At 46.4% G+C, this 13,915-nt stretch overlaps 1 protein-coding gene across 7 annotated transcripts in view; it reads left to right on the plus strand.

Annotated features, from left to right (window-relative positions):
- The window catches only part of UBA3 (ubiquitin like modifier activating enzyme 3), a 31,889-nt gene that overhangs the window by 11,573 nt on the left and 6,401 nt on the right, over positions 1–13,915 (plus strand). For all 7 annotated transcript variants that reach the window (XM_080995811.1, XM_080995810.1, XM_080995805.1 and 4 more), the window contains 9 exons: positions 497–577; positions 3,248–3,330; positions 4,554–4,634; positions 11,350–11,393; positions 11,616–11,680; positions 12,314–12,469; positions 12,551–12,653; positions 13,267–13,380; positions 13,603–13,656. In XM_080995811.1, the coding sequence (XP_080851937.1) occupies positions 497–577; positions 3,248–3,330; positions 4,554–4,634; positions 11,350–11,393; positions 11,616–11,680; positions 12,314–12,469; positions 12,551–12,653; positions 13,267–13,380; positions 13,603–13,656 (781 nt within the window). The remainder of the gene's footprint in view (positions 1–496; positions 578–3,247; positions 3,331–4,553; positions 4,635–11,349; positions 11,394–11,615; positions 11,681–12,313; positions 12,470–12,550; positions 12,654–13,266; positions 13,381–13,602; positions 13,657–13,915) is intronic.

Raw genomic sequence — 13,915 nt, forward strand, 5'->3', positions numbered from 1 at the left:
AGTGCTGTGCCATTGCAATCTCTGTTCCTGTATACACTTTGATTTGATTTATAATAATAATAATAATAATAATTTATTATTTATACCCCGCCCATCTGGCTGGGTTTCCCCAGCCACTCTGGGCGGCTTCCAAAAGAATATTAAAATACAGTGATACATCAAACATTAAAAGCTTCCCTAAACAGGGCTGCCTTCAGATGTCTTCTAAAAGTCTGGTAGTTGTTGTTCTCTTTGACATCTGGTGGGAGGGCGTTCCACAGGGAGGGCGCCACTACCGAGAAGGCAAAACAAACAACACAAGCTTGAAATAATTTAAGTGGCAATGCTGGTTTATCTGTACTAATCAAATTTAACTTGAATGGCAAAAGGCAAATTCTTATTTACAATGAACTATATTTTCACAATTTTGAAATATTTTACTGCATTACAATAAGTTCTGTGATGATATTGGTTATTCTGTTTTCAACAACTGTTTGTCTGTCTTGGTTCTTTGCAGCCCCTTGACTTTCTCTTAAACACGTGTAAAGTTCTAGTTATTGGAGCAGGAGGATTAGGATGTGAACTCCTCAAAAATCTGGTAACAATTTCATTTTTATTTCTTGATAGCCTGTGCTGTTCACTGAGAAAATAATCATGTTGCCTAGCTTTTTGCTCTACACGCTGAGAAGTCAAAGGGTTATGTGATTAGTTTGATTCCTCATCCTCATATAAAACATGTTAACAATCTACTTTAGCAGCTAGATTGTAGCAAGTTGCATACAAAAACTAAAGCAAATACAAAATCACACAGAATCAAATACGTGCTCAACACATAGTCAATTCAGTAATCTATAGATCTGTATAACTTATGAAAAATGAGGTACATCCAATATATTTGGAATACTGTACTGTTTACTTTCGCAAAGTTTTCTTTAGTTTTGCTGTACCTTGAGTCTGGTGAAGAATAAATCCTGTCCAAAAGCAAAGCCAACAAATTATTCTTGCTAACAAGACAGCAGGCAATAATGAGGATTTTTTAAAACCTGATTTGCCTCACCAGGGCAGATATTAGATTCATTCCTGATTCTGGAACATCTCCATTAGTTTATGAGCACAATTATGCAGACTGTTCTTTAGCTGTTGTAATGGTAAGAGACAACTTCCAAAATGTACCCATAAACTGATAGGGTGACAGCCAATAGTGGTGTCCCACTTGTGCAGCAGACTTTTGATTTTGTAAGTGGAATTTGCCCTTCCTCTGGATACCCTTCAAGGTATATAGGAGTTACAGGGAACTGCTGAAGATGGATGTCACCCATAAGCTTTAACCATAGGGAGAGCTTTGAATACATTACTACTATATCTTGTCATCTGCAGATATTTGGACTTAGATGCATAATGAAAAGACAATATGACTGGGAAGAAATTGGGGACAAATGGAAACCATAGTAACTTTACAGGGTTTGCTTTTAGAAGCTATATCTCTTAAGCAGAAATGTGTCTCATAATGGCAGTTCAGAACCTGGTTATATGCCCAGTAATTAATTAAAATGTTCTGCTCTTTTGTGTGACACTGTACTTTTCTTCTACTCTGAATTGCATGGTAGGTAATTAGACTAGAGATGACATGAGTCAGGATGTGCAAGTGTCTTCCATTCTCTTGGATTATTTTTCTCTATCATGGGTCCCACTTTGCCTGTCTTCCGAGTTAACTTGGACAGTTTCTAAAATTAATTTTGGGATTGGAACATTCTCCCTTTGATGCAGTTTTCAGCTGATATACCCCCACACTCCTTAAAGGTTACTGATGAATATATGTGCATTGGTTAAAATACTGCACAAAAAAGGAATCTTGCACAAAATAACCAGTTAAATTAAGCAATCTTATCTTTTTTTCCTCATTGCGATATGATTACTGCACAGATGTACTGTGTACGTTTGGTACCGTATTTTTCGCCCTATAGGACACACGTTTTCCCCTCCAAAAATGAAGGGGAAATGTGTGTGCGTCCTATGGGGCGAATGCAGGCTTTCGCTGAAGCCTGGAGAGCGAGAGGCTTCGGTGCGCACCGACCCTCTCGCTCTCCAGGCTTCAGGAGAGCCCCAGCGCCAGCCCCACAAGGTCGGGGGACAGCGGGGAGGCGGATGTCTCCCGATGTGGTTTGGAGGCTGACGGCGGGGAGATGTGTGCTTCTCCCCGCCGCCAGCCCTGCAAGTCTTCCCGCTGTCCCCGGACCTGGTCTGAAGGCAGGCGGTGGGGAGAAGAGCGCTTCTCCCTGCTGCCGGCCCCGCAAGCTCCGGGGACAGCTGGGAGGCACAGCACGTCTTCCCGCTGTCTCCGGACCTGGTCTGAAGGCGGGCGGCGGGGAGAAGAGCGCTTCTCCCTGCTGCCTGCCCCGCAAGCTCCGGGGACAGCTGGGAGGCGCAGCGCGTCTTCCCGCTGTCCCCGGACCTGGTCTGAAGGCGGGCGGCGGGGAGAAGAGCGCTTCTCCCCGCTGCCGCCCTGCAAGCTCCGGGGACATCTGGGAGGCGCAGCGTGTCTTCCCGCTGTCCCCGGACCTGGTCTGAAGGCGGGCGGCGGGGAGAAGAGCGCTTCTCCCCGCTGCCGGCCCCACAAGCGCCGGGGGGGGGTAATTCCCCCCCTTTATTTCCCCCCCAAAAAAACTTGGTGCATCCTATGGGCCGGTGCGTCCTATGGGGCGAAGAATACGGTACCTTTTAAAAGAAAAGTAAAGATGTTGGCTGTTAACTGGTAATCTGCTTAAGAAGAAGAAAGTTTGAAACTCTTTGAAGAAAGCAGTTATAACCCTACAAACGATATTGGCTAATTTGCAATTACCACATCCGAAGTCGAGTTAGAAAAGGAAGAATTTTCATAAGGATCTCTAATTATCACATTTGCAAACAAGATATGTGACTACTGATATTTTTTCCCCATAAACTGTTTAAAACAACTTTTACTAGTCAGTGTGTGCGAAGAATTTTCTTAGGGGTTTTTCTATAAAGAATAGCTCATGGTTCTGCAATGGTGGCTGCTGGGCCTGTGTTGCATTAGGTTTACCTTTAATAGCATATATATCCTATTTGTATGCATGTGTACACACACACACACATACCCCACTACCCTAAGTATGGACAATCTTAATGGTAGATTTTCAGCCCCTTCAACTTCTTTCATTTTTCAGAAGCAGTAAATATGTTCAAACATTTCTAATAGTGAAAAGATTCTGTTGTTTTTATTGTAACCCTGATCTCTTTATCTCTTCAGGCATTGTCTGGTTTTAGGCAGATTCATGTCATTGACATGGACACCATTGATGTATCTAACCTGAATAGGCAATTTTTGTTTCGGTAAGTCATACATTTCCTATTGAGAATAAACTGCAAACTCTGGCTCTCATTTTCAAGAAAGCTTCATTTATTTCAGTAAGATTTCCTTTAAAACAGAATTCAGGGAGTTGAATATTTTTCAAGAAACATGTATGCTGTGGCATTCCTAATAGTAAATTAACATTTCACTCTTACCCCACTAACTTTCCAAATAAAGTCTGCTTGCTCTAGTGCCAACTTACTACTGCTGTCACTTGCCTGCTTCTCTCCCTGCCTCTTCCCTCTGACTTACCACTATAGCATGTTTTTCCTTCAAAAGAAAAAAACAACACATACATTTCAACCTTGTGGTGATTTCAAATATGGGAGATAGCAAGAGAAACACTGTGGGGCTGTGTGTCAGGACTAGTCTCCCATCTGTCAAATAGCTGTATCTGAGATGGAGCTTGTGGGAAAAAAACCTACTGCCTATTATATGGCATTTTTACAAATAAGAATCCACTATCTCAAATGCCCCTTTCTGCATACCACATTCACATATGTGTGCTTTATTATTATTTTTTCACACCTTTTACTTGTTCTGCATCAGAAGCCACTTATGAATTTTCCATACGAGTTGTAGTGGTTCTAGGGGTTGCTCGTGCGTAAGCCGGTGCAAACACCTGGCTGGGTTGCCTGAGTGAACCTTTTCTGTCCGGACAGCCACACACCCGTGGCTGTCTCAATCGCTGGCAGAATCCGTCAGTGGGCGTTTCTTAAACTTCTTCCAGCAAAGAAGCTCTTTGACGCCTAGTCTCCTCCTACTCTCTCTGCGCGAAAGCCTTCTGCGCAAGGAGGGCGTAGGCAGCGGAGGACCTCTACTCTCCCCGCTGGTCCCCGGCAAGGAGTCATGGGACCGCCTCACCGCTTCCCCCATCTGCCGCCCTTCTCCACTGGCGCTACGCTGATTCTCTTCCCCAGAAGATGGGCTGCCTCTCCCAATCCCGGGACGCTCTCTGGAATCCCTCTGGATTTTGCTCTCTCTCTCCGGCACTGATGGCAGTTCCCTGACACCAGTGGATGGAGATACCTTTGAAAAATGGGAACTGAGATCCTTGACTTACTGTGTAGTCCTCTGAATCATGCCTTTCCTGCTTTAAACTAGCATTGCAACAGAGCTCGTAGTTAACCTCCCATGATTCTGTGTAAGGCAAAATGGATAATCCTAACAGATTCAGTTTCCTAACAAATATTGTTTTTTGCAGACCTAAAGATGTTGGACGGCCAAAAGCAGAAGTGGCTGCTGAATTTCTAAACAGCCGAATTCCCAATTGTGCTGTTGTACCGTATCCTTTTATGAAGAAAAGGATTCAATTTATTCTCATGTCCACAGCCACCTGCATTCCCCCTCCCCTCCTTTTTGGTGTGGCTTGCTTTAGTCTGTAGATTAATCATTGAATAAAATAGTCTAATGGGTTTCTTCAGAAATATCAAAAGCATCAAATGTTTCCAGAGTTGGATAGCAGACCCCTTGCCTTACTTTACCATCAAAACCATTTTGCAGCGTTAGTTGAAGTCCAATGATTTCCTGCCCGTGCCACCCAACCTTCAACATGAATATGCATTGTGTTCTTTCCCTCTTTAAACTGGTTTTTGTAGGCATGTGTCAGGGAACTGGCATCGGAAGGAAGGGAGGTGGAAGGGCTCACACAGGTTGGGAGAGACTCAGCAGCTGAAGAGGGAACCAGTAGGGGGAGAAGAGCTGAGCTGAGGGAAAGTGAGCAGGAGGGATGGCTCCGAGACACTTCCAGCGAAAACAGTGGGGAGGTTTCAGGACCTCCTGTAGGGACACCCACTCCTCGCCGGAAACTGTCACGCAGGGAGTCCAGAAGACGTGTTTCCGTTAAGGAGCTTTTATGTTGGAAGCGATTCCGAAAGCAACCACTGTCGGAATCTGCAAGCGACTGACAGAGCCATGTTTAAGGGGCTCAGTTACAGACAGAGGTTTGGAAACATGACCAAACTCTGAGGGACTTGGATTTTACGCACAAGCAGCTCATCGTCCCATCACAGCATTCCGACAGTCTCTGTGAGCTGTTTGTGCAGGAGAAGGCATCATGAGCAACCCAGCCGGAACCGGAGAAGCAGGAGCTGGAGCGGGTCCAAGCCTGGAGGAAAGGTACAGGGCGTTGGAGGTCCAGCTAGCGCTGCAGACGGCGAGGCTCGAGGAGAGGAGGGCTCAAGATGCAGAGAAGGGGAAAACCACCCCGCTCGCCAGAAAGTTGCCAGGATTGGTGCAGAAGTTTGGCGGGGGAGGCCAAGGACTATCATGCCTTTAGGACAGAGATGCAATATGCCCTTAATCTGCAGTTTGATGACTTTCCCGACGAGGAATCGCGGGTGGCTTTTGTGATTGGGCACCTCGAAAAGGGAGCGAAAGACTGGGTGAGGCCCCTGATGGCAACAAACAATGACATCCTGAAGGATACGAGGAAGTTTTTTCGTGCAATGGATTTGATGTTTTCCAGCGATATTGAGCAGGGAGTGGTACGCAGACAGTTAATGGCGTGCAAACAGGGGAGCCGATCTGTGCGTGAGTACTGGACTGAGTTTACCATGTTGATCCATAAATTGGGGTGGGATCTATCGGCGGAACCCATTCAAATGCTCTTTGAAGAAGGGCTTTCTTCGGCTGTGAAAGACGAACTTTCCCGGGCGCCCAGGGCGGAGTCTATGGACCAGCTGACCAAATCAGCGCTGACCATAGGAGCGCGCCAAGAGGCGAGAGCCTTGGAGAGGCGGGAAGGGAAGGGGGAACGTTGGAGGGAGCTTCGCATTCCAGAGATTCCAGAGCCACCGTTCCCGCCGGGAGAGCCGATGGAGATTGGAACAGCGCGCGCGCGCGCACAGTTTCAAAGCCCAGTGAAGAGCGGAAGAAGGAGGGAAAGGGCGCCAAGAAATGTTATCTCTGCCAACAGCCAGGTCATTTTGCCAGAGTCTGCCCCCAAAGAAAGGAATGGCAAGGAATGGCGGGAGCTGTTGGGGAGAGGGAGGAAAAGGTACCGGAGCAAGTAAAAGCCAACGCCTGGCTGCCACCGTCAGGGCACAGCAGCCAGGCCAAAGAGCAGTGAAAGTGCCCACGCCGGAACCTCCTAAACCCGCCCTAGTGATAGAGGTGTTACTAGAGCTGCCTAACGGACACCCACTAAAGATAAAGGCGCTGTTGGACTCAGGCAGCTCCTGCAATTTCATGAGTAAGGAGTTTGCTGCTGAGCACCAGATACAGACTATCCCTTTAAGTAACCCTTTGCAGGTGACCACGATCGATGGAAGGGAGCTGCTGGGAGGAGAAGTCAGCCAGCAGACCGTCCCAATGATAATGAGGGTAGCAAGACACACTGAGCTAATAGCGTTTAATGTGGCTACCTTGGGAGGAGCTCCCATTATTTTGGGGATGAGCTGGCTAGCGTTACATGATCCGCTAGTGGGCTGGCATCAGAGAGTGGTCTCCTTTGGGTCAGCACATTGTCTAGAACACTGCAAAGAGCGGGAGGCTCAAGGAGGGGCCAGAGCCACTCTAGCAGGGACGGAAGTAACGGAGAAGGGGAAGGTTCCCCAACAATACGCCGACCTGAGCAACGTCTTCAGCGAGAGGGAGGCAGACAAACTACCCCCACATAGGCCCTTTGACTGTCAAATCAATTTACTCCCTGGGGCACAGCTCCCTGTAGGCAAGCTGTACGCCATGTCAGACAGAGAGATGCAGGAGCTAAGAGAGTTCATTGACAAGAACCTGAAGAGAGGGTTCATCAGAGAGTCCAGGGCGGTGGGGGGCAGCCCAGTGTTTTTTGTGGACAAAAAAAACACGGACAAACCCAGGCTTGTAGTGGACTTCAGGTCCTTAAATGCAGTGTCAGAACCAGTGACTTTCCCGATGCCCAGAATTGATGACATTTTGACAAGGGTCAGGAAGGGAAAGATTTTTACTAAACTGGACCTGAGGGGGGCGTACAACCTGATACGAATAAGGAAGGGGGATGAATGGAAAACCACCATGTTCACCCCTTTGGGGGCATTTGAATATTTAGTTATGCCCTTCGGCCTACAAGGAGGCTCCGCGTGCTTTCAATCGTTTATGAACCACGTCCTGGGGCCTTTGCTTTACAAGAATTGTGTGGCCTTCTTAGATGACGTGTTAGTATATTCAGAGACTGAGGAGCAGCATGTAAAAGACATCAGGGAAGTGTTGGGCAGACTGCAAGCCAATCAGCTGTGGGTGAAGCTAGAGAAGTGTCAGTTTCATGCCAAGGAGGTGGAATTCCTGGGGTACCGCTTGTCGGACAAGGGATTGGCCATGGATCCTGGCAAGGTCCAAGCGGTACTGGAATGGAAAACACCGAAAACAAGGAAGGATGTGCAAAGATTCCTTGGATTTGGAAACTTCTATCGGAAGTTCATCAGAAATTTTGCCCACTTGACGGCTCCCATTACGGACTGTCTCAGCAGTAAGAGGAAATTCGTTTGGACGGTGGAGGCGGAGCGAGCTTTTGAGGAGCTGAAAAGGGCGTTCGCTTCGGAAGCACAGCTCCTGCATGTGGATTTACAAAAACCGATGCGAGTGGAGACGGACGCATCAGACCGGGCTGTGGGGGCGGTGCTTCTGCAGCCTGGGAGGGAGGAGTCAGAGTGGAGACCGTGTGCCTTTTTTTCGCGAAAGCTGAACAAATCTGAGAGGAACTACACGGTGTATGACCGAGAACTACTGGCCATTCATGAAGCGTTCAGGAGATGGAGGCATTTATTAATTGGGGCACAACATAAGGTGCAAGTGTGCACGGACCACAAGAACTTAGAGTATTGGAGAACGGCACGAGTGCTCAACCAACGGCAAGTGCGATGGGCCCAGGAGTTCTCCAAATTCCACTTTGAAATTTGTTATGTGCCAGGTCCAGAAAATGTTAGGGCGGACGCTCTCTCACGCAAACCTGAATATTTGGAAGGGGAGGGGGAACCCGAAGAGAGACGTCATCCCAGAGGACCGCTGGGTGTGTGGGGCGGCATTGGTGGGGCAAAGAGAACTGGTAGAGGAAACAGAGAATGATGAATATGCCCAGAATAAGCTCAGAGGTCTTAGGGGTGAGGGAGAGGAACCAGGGGGTTTTGAGGAAAGAAATGGAGTGTTGTATTACAAAGGGGCACTGTATATCCCCGAAGGAGACTTAAGGGGGAGGGTACTCAAGCAGTTGCACGACAGCCCCACGGCGGGGCATTTTGGGCAACACAAAACCATGTGGTTGGTCACCAGGGAATTTTGGTGGCCTAAGGTGAGGGAAGATGTACGGGAGTATGTAAGAGGGTGTGAGCAATGCCAGCGAGCCAAAGGGGAGAGGCGGGCGCCGGCGGGGCTATTAGAACCCTTACCAACCCCAGAACGACCTTGGGAGGCAGTGTCGATAGATTTTATGACTGATCTGCCGAAGTCCAAGGGGAAAACAGCCATCATGGTGGTGGTAGACCTACTAACAAAGATGTGCCACTTTGTAGCCTGTTCGCATGCAGTCACGGCGGAAGAGACAGCGAAGTTATTTGTAGAACACATTTTTAGGTTGCACGGGGTGCCATTGAGGGTGGTCTCAGACAGGGGAAAACAATTTACTTCCAGGTTCTGGAGGAAGCTCATGAGCTTACTGCAGGTGGAGGTCAACTTTTCGACTGCCCGGCACCCTGAAACCAACGGGCAGGCGGAAAGAGCAAACGGGGTCCTCCAGCAATACCTGAGGTGTTATGTCAATGACAGAGAGAATGACTGGGTAGAGAGGTTGGCGCTGGCGGAATTTGCCTACAACAATGCAGAGAATGTGTCCACAGGGATGAGCCCCTTCTTGGCTAATTATGGGTGTCATCCCAGGGCATTCCCAGGGGGAGGAGGGGAGAGATGGAGCGTCCCGGCAGCCGAGCATTTTGTAGAAGAAATGGAAGCAATCCATCGTCAGCTCCAACTCAACTTAGAAAGGGCGAAGGAAGAATACAAGAGGCAGGCAGACAAGAACCGAAGGGAAGGTGAAACCATAAGGGTGGGAGATCGGGTGTGGCTGTCAACCCAAGGGTTGCCGTTCAAAGGAGGTTGTAAGAAATTAAGACCCAGGAGGTTGGGTCCCTTTGAGGTCATTCAACAAGTCAACCCAGTGGCTTTCAGGCTCCGGTTACCCAACCACATGAAACTGCACCCAGTATTTCACAGGTCGTTACTGTCACCGTATGAGGGGGGACGAGAAGGGATGTCCACTCGGGGACCGATCATAGAAGAAAGGGAATGCAGCAGCCATGTGGCAGAAATCCTCGACGCCAGGTGGAAGGGGGATCAGGTGGAGTATTTGGTAGCGTGGGAAGGAGAACCGGAGTCAGAAAACACTTGGGTAATGGCAGAAGATATCAATGACGAGGTATTGATAGAAACGTTCCATCAAAGGTTCCCAAGGAAACCTCAGCCTGTGGAGAGGTTCCGGAGGGAATACTTTGGGACCACCGATGAGGAGGAGGAGTTGGAAGGATTCACGGATTTGGAAGGGGAAGGGGAGATGGACTCTGAGGAGGAGGAGTACTTCGAGACCAGGAACCGCAACAGGTGGAGAGAAGTGTTCGAGACATCGGAAGGTGAAGGAAGTTCCTTCCGGGGTTTTGCCTCCTCACCGCCCATAGAGGAGGGGGCGGGAGGGGGTGAAGGGGGCCCTGGAGGGGAGGTGGATGTCAGGGAACTGGCATCGGAAGGAAGGGAGGTGGAAGGGCTCACACAGGTTGGGAGAGACTCAGCAGCTGAAGAGGGAACCAGTAGGGGGAGAAGAGCTGAGCTGAGGGAAAGTGAGCAGGAGGGATGGCTCCGAGACACTTCCAGCGAAAACAGTGGGGAGGTTTCAGGACCTCCTGTAGGGACACCCACTCCTCGCCGGAAACTGTCACGCAGGGAGTCCAGAAGACGTGTTTCCGTTAAGGAGCTTTTATGTTGGAAGCGATTCCGAAAGCAACCACTGTCGGAATCTGCAAGCGACTGACAGAGCCATGTTTAAGGGGCTCCGTTACAGACAGAGGTTTGGAAACATGACCAAACTCTGAGGGACTTGGATTTTACGCACAAGCAGCTCATCGTCCCATCACAACATGCTATCCTTCTGAGTGCATGTGTGGGTTGTGTTTTTATTTACCGTATATATTAGCTGGCATTTTCAATTTCTGCCTGATAGACGATCAAACAATTAAAAATATAGTGGATATTGATTATCATTTCAGTGATAATGTATAATAATGAAGTCTTTGAAATCTGAGTTTATGTACAAAGTTGACAGTGAAACCTAAGACTACAAGTGTCTTAGCAGTAAATCTTTCTAAAATGCCCTCTGAGGGTTCGGTGATACCAAAAGCCTGTTTTGCCTGTTCACAGATGTTAGCACATTGAAACCCCTTGAACTGGCCATGTTTCTAATGCAGTGCATAAAACCTACTGCATTTTTAATTTAAATGCAGTTCCTACATTAGCTTGAGTATTCAGAAAATGCTTATTCATCCACATCACCTACACTCGTGTGTACACAGATGCTGAGAGAGATGTACCAGGTATGGGTTTCCCCCTGATTTTAGGCTTCATCTGTCCCAGCTTGGATGCAGTAATAACATCTTAAGTCTACAGAGAATTCAGAGCCATTGTGGGATGGGGAAAAGTTGCCTGCTGGATCAGACCAAAAAAGCCTATCTAGTTCAGTGTCCTCTTTCCCACAGTGATGAATGAGATGGCTATGGAAAAGGCACAAGTGTGACATCAGTCCTCCTCCAGTGGTTTTGGAACAATCAGTAGACAGACAGGTTCATTCCCAAAAAAAGGTGTTGTCATTAGTCTAATTTTTAAATAACTCTTCAAGCTATTCTTAAAGAGACAATTTTGAGGAAGTTAGGATCCATAGTAAGGCATTTTGTGTTGGACAGTGGCATGCATACCAAATTAGGCAAGGGCATTTGTGTTTTGGCCAAGTAACTGCCACAAGAGAATTCCTTTACTGTATATCTTTTCAGACATTACAAAAAAATTCAGGATCTAGACGACACTTTCTATAGACGTAAGTAACTAAGTGTGCTATTGTGAAAATAATGACTTGTGGGTACCCCCCAATCAGTTAAAGAACATTACTATCCTTTCCTTTAAAGGAAGGAGAAAATACAACAAACAGAATGCTTTGTGTACTGTCTTTGTGTACAAAACAATAGAAAAATATGCTAACAATACTGAAAAGCGAGGGAAGTATCAAGTGTGCATAACAATATTTTATGTTTTCTTCCAGAATTTCATATAATTGTATGTGGCTTGGATTCAATAATTGCAAGAAGATGGATAAATGGCATGCTGGTAAATATCTAGATAGTAAAGTTACTCAGTTGTTGCAAAATATAGGCACTATTAAGTCATGTACTGCCGAAACCCTCCCTGAATGTGAGACTTGTTTTGAGGCTAGAGGGAGGATTGTCACCAATAGTGTCTTTGTGAAAATTGATTTTGCTTTTGCGGTATGTGCATTTGCAATATGTTGCTCTGCCACAGGAGATGCATGTGCTATTTTCAACTTCATATTGGATGTGGTAAACAAAAGGGAGAACACTTCAAATGTAAAGCATGGCTCTCTGTTGCTGTAGCCTTTTAATAAAGCCCTGCTGCTTATGAAGGTCTCGTATTTCAGTTGTGACATAAAGTTTCATGGCTATCTGTGCCCTCAGGCTCCTGAAATATGCCCCCAAATGAGTTGCGCAGAAATAATTTTGAGCTGATTTTGGAAGTTGAGGTACTTTAATGAGGACTTCCACCACATTCCGCAGAACAAAAAAATGCAGGACAGTTAATGCAGCAATTATTTCAGGCAACTCAGGTTCAGCAAGTTCTGTTAAATAATACCCGAAGGACTGTTCAGTTTGGATATTATGAAGGGTGAGGGTTGAGGTTAGAGGAAATGGACTTAATGGAAATGGACTTCTTTGCTCTCCTTAGATTTCACTTTTAAACCATGAAAATGGGGTGTTGGATCCAAGTTCCATTATACCTTTGATTGATGGAGGAACTGAAGGCTTTAAAGGAAATGCTCGCGTGATTATTCCTGGCATGACAGCTTGTATTGAATGTACACTTGAACTTTATCCACCACAGGTAACTAAATAGAACAAATACTTTATAGCCAGGCATGCCACTTCAACATTCATGTTGAAACACCTTATCCATTCTCTCTAGGTAAATTTTCCTATGTGTACAATTGCTTCAATGCCTCGGCTACCAGAACATTGCATTGAATATGTCAGGATACTGCAGTGGCCCAAGGAACAACCTTTTGGAGGTAATCAATAAACTACCGTTGAACCTTTGTCAAAACGGAAAGCTGAATAACACTATAATCCTGGCATATTTTATTTCACTTGTCTTTTGCAATTTGACTTGGGAGTCATGTTTGAGTTCCTCTTCCTTCTGGCTATTATTTTTTATGATTCTCTTATTTATAATTCTTTTTTTAGAAATCACATTTTCATAATAAACCTATCCCTTTGCAAATTTCATATTAGTCACTTCTCTCTTTTGGGGACTCCACCCAAGCAAGTTATTATTTCAAAAATGGTATACAGTCATACCTCATGTTATGTTTGCTTCGTGTTACGTTCCTTTAGTTTACGTCCCGTGGCAACCCGGAAGTGCTGGAAAGGGTTACTTCCGGGTTTCGCCGCTCGCACATGCGCAGAAGTGCTAAATCCCGCTTCGTGCATGCGCACAAGCACCAAATCGCACTGCGCACCTGCGCAGATACGGCACTTCAGGTTGCGTTCTTTTCATTTTGCAAACGGGCCTCCAGAATGGATCCCGTTTGCAACCAGAGGTACTACTGTAATTTGCAGTTATGAAGAACCATTTCATCCTTTAAGTTGTAAAAATCATACTTCTTTTTTCTTTTTTTGCAGAAGGTGTTGCTTTAGATGGAGATGATCCTGAGCACATACAGTGGATTTTTGAAAAGTCTTTAGAAAGGGCAGCACAGTTTAATATTAAAGGTCTTTCCTACAGGCTCACACAAGGTAAGATACAGCAGAAGCCATCTGTTCAGTGGGTCCTTTTTGGTCTTTGGGAAACCATAATGATAAGTATACATGTCTAGCTTTAGTTTGCCCTATTCTGTGTTGGTTGAGGTAGTGACCATACTATTACATAATACTGTAGATACTTTCCTTGAATTATGTTTCCAACTGTTAAAAGTAGAAATAACATAAAAGTTTGTGATGCTGCTTCTCTCAATGCAGGAGTTGTAAAGCGGATCATTCCAGCTGTAGCTTCTACAAATGCTGTCATCGCAGGTACAGTAATGCAATTTTTAAAAAATTGTTTCCAATTACATCTGTAAGAATAGTATTGGAGATCTAAGCTGAAAACCATGTCTTCCTGTTCTCCTTATGTATTTAGGCTGAATGTAACAAAGACTCTCCTCCCTGCAAGAGAGGGGAGTGGTTGTGGCCGGGAGCCGGACTCCGCCTCAAGCAGGAAGCGTTTGCCCCCTGCCTTCCACTCACCTGGCTGGCGCCCACGCCCACGGCTAGGCACCCAACCAGGTGCCTT

Source organism: Podarcis pityusensis (assembly GCF_964106645.2).
Source record: "Podarcis pityusensis genome assembly, chromosome: 2".
NCBI lineage: Eukaryota > Metazoa > Chordata > Lepidosauria > Squamata > Lacertidae > Podarcis > Podarcis pityusensis.